The sequence below is a fragment of the Alligator mississippiensis genome, chromosome 1, assembly GCF_030867095.1.
Source record: "Alligator mississippiensis isolate rAllMis1 chromosome 1, rAllMis1, whole genome shotgun sequence".
NCBI lineage: Eukaryota > Metazoa > Chordata > Crocodylia > Alligatoridae > Alligator > Alligator mississippiensis.
The window spans coordinates 430,183,381-430,190,445 of record NC_081824.1 but is presented as its reverse complement, the minus strand read 5'-3'; the positions used below and the strand labels follow the sequence as shown (position 1 = coordinate 430,190,445).

General features: G+C 39.6%; 1 protein-coding gene across 3 annotated transcripts in view; it reads right to left on the bottom strand.

The window, feature by feature from the left end:
* Nucleotides 1–1,569: 1,569 nt before the first annotated feature.
* The window catches only part of ATP8A2 (ATPase phospholipid transporting 8A2), a 555,201-nt gene continuing 549,705 nt past the window's right edge, over nucleotides 1,570–7,065 (bottom strand). For all 3 annotated transcript variants that reach the window (XM_014595931.3, XM_059720367.1, XM_059720356.1), the window contains one exon: nucleotides 1,570–1,958. In XM_014595931.3, coding sequence (XP_014451417.2) covers nucleotides 1,861–1,958 — 98 coding nt within the window. In that variant the 3' untranslated portion in view covers nucleotides 1,570–1,860. The remainder of the gene's footprint in view (nucleotides 1,959–7,065) is intronic.

The window sequence follows — 7,065 nt, the reverse complement described above, 5'->3', positions numbered from 1 at the left end:
GTTCTACGTGATGGTCAATAGGGCAAAAACAGTGTTGGCTTTTTAAACACACACATATAGTACACACAAACTGAGAAACTTGGCTAAGCACAAGCTGCACAGCAATATTTACTTTATACTCTTCAAAAACGTGGTTTGGCAATTAAAATGAGCAGACCCTGTCTGGAAGACAGTGTTTGCTTTCTAAGGGCTCTATTCAGCTCTAATTTATGCCCCACTTTTTTCAAATTTTTGCATAATTCCAACATATGTGGTAGCAGGTCTGCCCCATTCAGAAAGTGAGTCAGTAAAACCAATGTTTCTTCCAATGTACAAGATTCAAAGTGTATTTTAGGAAACCTGCTGAATATGAAAATGGATCAGATCTCAGGAAGGGATCAGCCCACTTGACTAACCAAACAGCAGGTCTTCTCTTCAGCACAATGTCTAGTGATATTGTCATGTGAAAACTCTAGATAACACTGACTTGTGATACCATCTTTCACCCTGTAAGAAATAATGACAGAGGAGCTCGGGCAATGCCATGGGGTCAGATGTGCAAACAGAAAAAATGATCTTGGACAGTGTCTCCAAAGCACTAAGCAGACACATACTTCTCCAGCATCAGTAAGTCGTTGCTTGTTTGAGTTTCTAAGTTAATTCAACAGTTTTCAGGGAGAAGCGAGGGCATTTCTTGTTCTGCTGTTTTAATTGGGAGTTTTACCCTCTCTTGCCATGGAGGATTGTGTAATGCTTACTGATCTCTTGTACAACAGTTACTTCTTGTGAAGAAATTACCCACATCTTGGTATATGAAAAACCCAAATGTACTTGTCTCATCTCACACTGTTCACACTGGCTGAGTTCACACTGGCTCCAACAGCAGTAGATATAAAGGCACCAGCTTTTCAGATGTCAGAAAGGAGAATATGAGCATCAGCATAGGGAGACAATCTCCTATGAAACTCAAGTTCCTCTGCACTACACACTCACTGCTAGAGTTTGCCTTCTTGGGACAGAGCAACATGGAAGATATGCTGAGCATTTCAATGAGCTGTTCTGTTATACCCTTAAGCAGGAGAAATCCTATGGCCAAATCTGAAGTACAACCTGCAACATGGTTGGGAAGGGGTTCTATATTTTTTGAGGTTCTCTGTGCAGAATTTCATGCAATCAACACACCTGCCCTGCCATGCAATCTGAGGGAGAGTTATAAATACTGTCCGCAGGAGGAGGTATTTTTAAAAAGCTGACTGAGCCCTAACCTATCCATTGCCATATTGTGATACCCTGTTATGAATAAGTAGACAAAATAAGCATCATTAGCTTTACCAACATATAGTGTTACATATAGTGGTGTTTCAGTGCAATGAAGGTTTATGCCAAATTTGTCCACTGAAAATTCCAATTGAATCAAGTAAACAGTCACCATTAGTGAGTAAGGTTTGCATGCAGCTGTGTGCACTTCATCTGTGTGTAACCAAACAGGAAATATCTCAGTACCCCAATTCCAATTAAGCAAAGGCCAATTTCTCATGGAACATAAATTCTCTACTTTTCTCCCAGAACAATTTATACTGACATTTTAAATAGTGGTAAAACATAATGTTTTTAATTTCACACCTCACATAGCACAGTCAAATGCTTCATAACAACATAAACAAAAATTAGGCAGAGCATTGCGATTGAATCCAAACAATGAGTTCCCCACAATGTGTGCTCAAGGTTTGCTGGGGAATACATAAACTTGTTGGCTAAGGCCACAGAAATGATTTTCCGGTGTTTTGGCTGCTGCTGCCAACCTTAGTCAAGGATGTGTTAACAGTGGATGCACTGATCCAAATCTCATTATTCCCACCACCAATCAGGGAAAGACTTGTGTTATTCTATTCCATCTCTCTTTTTAGTTGTGTCATAGGATCGAACAACTTGCGACTGGGAAACAACTCCATGTTCTTCTTGAGAAAATGCATATCCATCTGAGAAAACAGAGAACAAAAATGCTTGGAATCAGATAAGGGATCCAATCTGTTTTTAATCAATTAGACATTATTAAGATTACACTACTGGGACTGCAATTTAATTAGATACTTTGTGATTTCTCTCCCTCATTCCAGAGCACGGATGCATGAAAGGCAATTTGCCACTAGGTTTTTTGTCTTCCTCTCTCTCCAGAACAGCAAACTTGAACCACTCAGTAACATTCTTTATGGGAAAACCTAACTAATAAATGACATGATGAATAGGATGCTAGGTTCATTTCCAGTTTACAGATTCTTTGCTAAAGATTCCCCAAACATTCAATTCAATTAATACAAATTTACTTTTCTGCTTGAATTTCCCACAACCTGAAAAATCAAGACTTTGTCAGATGCTAAATCTGAGAGCAGCTGGTGAGTAAAAGACTCCTGGGTGCTACAGGTAGAGGTGATGACCACTAGAAGATGGCAATCACAACAGAAAAATTAGAGCAGACCATGATTAGACGTCTTTGGTAACTGTACCCAGTACATTAGTAGTCATCTGAAACATCTAAGAATGGATTATAAGTGAATTTATACATAGACTTCCATAGTCTGGCAAATCCCATAGAGAAATGCTCATTCTCTCAGCCAAGCGATTATTATATCTTGAGTAGAGCAAGCTTTCATATTCTGGGGGGGGTTTCTTGATGCCTATGTATATTCTTTTGTCTAGCACAAAATGGACTTTCTATGGAGCCCTCAAAGATGACAAATTATCTGATTTTTCTGAAACTACCTTCTATGGAAAAGACATTCTGGGCTCTGGCAATATGGCGAGAATGCAAAGTTTCTGGTATAACAAAATGAAAAGCCAACTGACTATTGTGAAATTTTGAATTATTTTTAAAGCAGTCTCGTCCCTGTGGAAAATTATGGAGGGGGACCTGCAGCACAGAGTAGCAGTCTCTTGTAAGAAATGGGCAGAGGTGATGGCAACTAAACCAACTGCATAATACAGCCAGGTACAAAATGCAGAGTGTACCCAATATCTGCATAGCCACATTCAGGCTCCATGCTAGGTCTTGTAGACATGTTTCCTTTTGCCTGAGAGAATCTGAGAGCTAAAGATCAAGACCCAAATGAGTAGAATGCAAGCGTCCGGGAGTCGGCCCTGAAACAATCTTCAGAGGTCTGAAATCCCAGTTCCAAACTCAGCCTGAAAGATTAGGAAATGGAGCAGGAGTTTCAAATACTGTAATATGACCAGGAAGCTGATGAACACTTGGACTTGTGAATTGTCCTGTTAGCTTTTTCAGAGACCCTGCAACCTCTAAGGGAGTTTTGTTCTTAAACCAAGCCATGGGGGAAGTTTGGATGGAACAGTACAGGATGGCCCTTGTGACAGAATTCTGCTTCCTGTGGATATTCTTGTTGAGGTAGGATAGATATAGTTTGCTTGTGATGGACAAAAAGTTCCTTTCATTATGAAGACCCTAAAGAGCTCAATCCTTAGGTCTCTGAAGAATTTTGTGGCTTTGTGCCTCAATGTGACTTGTTTCAAAGCAGGGGACAGTAGTAGAGTTTGGGCAAGAGGAAGGAAAGCTCATCCCCCAAACAAACATTTTTAAGAGGCTAATCTCATGAGGGTTGGGACTCAAGGCTCCAAGATCTCCTTATGTCTTTAACTCAGTGGTTATAAAACTTTTTAGACTCAAGGTACCCTTTGGAAAACACCAGCTCTTAGCTTTCACTCATTTTTTGAGCATGGAAGAAAAATAGAGCAAAGAACTCAGAAAGAATGCAACATGGCAGAATATTTCTGACACTATGGATTCCTGTTTGAAATCTCTCTCTGCTTATCTTGTGAATCATGTGTACATGTTTGCATCCTAACAGCACTAATATTGCATGGAACCCTTAAAAGGATCTTGCAGCATCCTGGTTCACTATCACTACTTTGGCTACTCGGTATTTGCATATAACCTGTCTTATAAAGGGTCTAAACCACTCACCTGGTAGGATTCAGTCTGCAGTCTCCACTAATGGGAGATTTCTGGCATCTCTATCATCTAGGACTCTATTATCCTTTCCATTTTGGAGGAACCTTGACAATTACTATCCATAAAGCAACAGTGGGCATGTCTACACAAGATGCTATGGCGCAGTCATTGCTGCACATTTATTTAGTACTTGCATTAGCAAGTACTGCACATTTATTTAGTACTTACTAATGCAAGTACCAAATAAATGTCCAGTAATTGGAGTTACTGCACAGTAGTGCTGATGAATGTCTTTTAGGTGATGCTACTGCACGGTAGTCTAATAATACTGTGCAGTAGAGTATTAACACTGTCTGTGCTGTGATGTGCTTCTGCACAGCATTTTTCACCTAGTGTGCAGTCAGGCTCTCCTGTTTTATTTGTTAGAGCAGTTCTACATGAGTGGGAAAATCCTAGCAGTGGTGTGTGCAGAACACTCCCATGCTGCAGAGGGAGGAAAAGCTGCTGGAAATTGATAGTTCAGGATTTTATTTTATTTGAAATTTCCTATTTATGGAATTCTGGGATCTGGTGCAACTCAGATCAGATATAACATGACTCACTCAAAACCATGCTTTATGTAACTGAAATAACAACTACATACTAAGGGAAAGAAGCCAGGCTTCACAAAGCTCAGCTTTTGTTAGGAAAGAATATCTTCTGGTACTCTGGGAGGTTGTTAATCAAAGGAAATATTGATTACACAGTGCACATGTTTATATATTGTTTACACACTGTTTACAACATGCTTACATTTAAAATAACAAGAACATGGGTAAGTAGACATCACAAGGTCCTTTATCAACGCATAGATTTCTCATTGGCATGTCAGTCAATAGGACTTGTATGTGCAGACTATGAGAATGTTATGGAATAGATTAATAGAAAAGTAGAGCTGGAAAGGACCTCAGGAGGTCATCTAGTCCAGCTCTCTGCTCAAGGCTGAATCATCCTTATCTAAACCATCCTAGACAAGTGTTTGTCTACCTGTTCATAAAATCTTTGCAAACAACCCACTTGCACAACTACCAGGCACAATGCCCAGAACATCAACAAAAATCCTAACTGGCCATAGGTACAGTAGGAAGATCAGGATACTGTCAATGCCCTGTCAAGGACAGGAATTAGCATAAAATATTCTCAAGAGACTCAAGGAAGAAATGATGTCTGCTGCCTCAGAGGAAGGCAAAACCCCTACAATCAATGTTAATCTGACTGTGGGGCAAAATTCCTTCCTGAACCCAAACATGGCAGTCATTCTGACCCTAAGCAGAGGAGCAACACCCTCTACCCAGGAACTTTTGTGTTTAAGTCCTAGCTGGAGTTACGGTCTCTGGTATGGTTGATGCAAGCACATTCTCTCAACACTTACCACCTAATTTTACTTTTATTACTCAGTACAAAATGCTAGTTTCAAATTATGGAGTTCTGTAATCATCAGGTTCAAGCTATTCAGGCAGCTGATTATGCCTTGCAGAATCTGAATGCGATTAAATGCCCGATTCTTCTGGAACTGCTTAGGGATACTGGATATTTCCACTATTTTCAGGCACCACCCAAAACAATGCAGGTTTCCATGTGCTCCTTACAATGGGACCTTTCGAGAGTTTGAACTTTTCCCCAACTCTGGCTTTTAAAACTACACCTATCATTTTGTACCAGGAACAAGGAACTCTTTGTTCAGACATTCTGCAGCACTTCAAGCAGAGAGAGTGTTTCTTTGGAATTTTCTTAGCAAAATCTAGTCACTACTGTGGCAGATGTAAGAACTACCACCCTCTGCCTCGTGAGCCTTTCAATTATTTGAGACTTTAAGTAAGAGGGACTTTTAAATATCTGATGGCTTGGTTCATTTGTTAGGAAGAGGGTTCACATTCTAATCAAATATAAGGTTTCAAGGATCCTGGATATTATCAGTCAGCCTATTACATTTTAAAAGCATCTTGTTTGTTAGCTTTGATATTCTGCTATTAGCAGATCAAAATCTAGTCTCCCATTAGGTTTCTAGTTTAACAGTGTCTTTTTCAGTGCACTCAACCAATTAGTTTGTCCTATACAATGCTGGATTAGAGAAGCAAAGCCCCGTACTCAGCATTTAAGACCCACACCTGCAAGGAGCAACATGTTAGCAAACAAGTCCACTCTAGAGTTCCTTGTAGAATCAGGGCCTGAGGAAGCCCAGAGTGACCTGTTTATTCCAGGAAATCCATTAAAGGAACGACTTGGTGCAGCATCACCTATTTAAGGGATTTACTTTAGAGACCAACTTTCCATGCACTCAACAGCTAAGTTCAGATCACATGGGATGCCTGAGCTAATGATTCACAGATCTGTTTGGCCACAGGCTGGGGGAAGAGTGGTTCTCAGTGGAAGTCCCTCAACCCCACAGCTTGCTTCTACCCGTGTCCACCCATGACTCAACATAGCTCAGGGAGCATTGCAAAGCCTCTTTCTAATACGTTATGATTATGTATATACAAAACATTATGTAATAATATAACCTAAATTATGATGCTGTTGCAGTGATGTTTGTTTTAGAAAATAAACACATTTAAAGTGACTGTTTAATGATTTTCTATTTTATGTGGAATCTGTACTTTAGAGAATAAAATATCAGTAATTACTGAGGTACCTGACAAGATAAAATATTAAAAGCAAAATATACTTAATATAGCTTTATTGAGCTACAGTCTGTCACCCATCTCAGGTTGAAAAGTTTGGTTAGGTAAACCTCTCAAGAAAAAACGTTGAGGAAGTGTGTCAGTATTGTGCTCATTTACTTACAGCTAGTGCAATGTGTGTTTTTTTTTCTTATCTGTCTTTTTAACTGATATTCTTTACTCAACTTTTTGATTTGGCTTCACTTGGAAAATGAGCAGTGTTGTTTGAAAGCATGTTAACTAGCACACTTTAATGAGCCCATCTAAAAACACAACTTACTGTGCTGGACCTGACAAATAAAAAGGATGCAAATTATGATACGTGGCCAAGCCACTGTCCTGCCAGAAACTAAACTCATCCCATTCAGGAAGTAAGGGGCTGGATATAACATCATCAGCTAAGGTAATCATCCTACTAGTGGC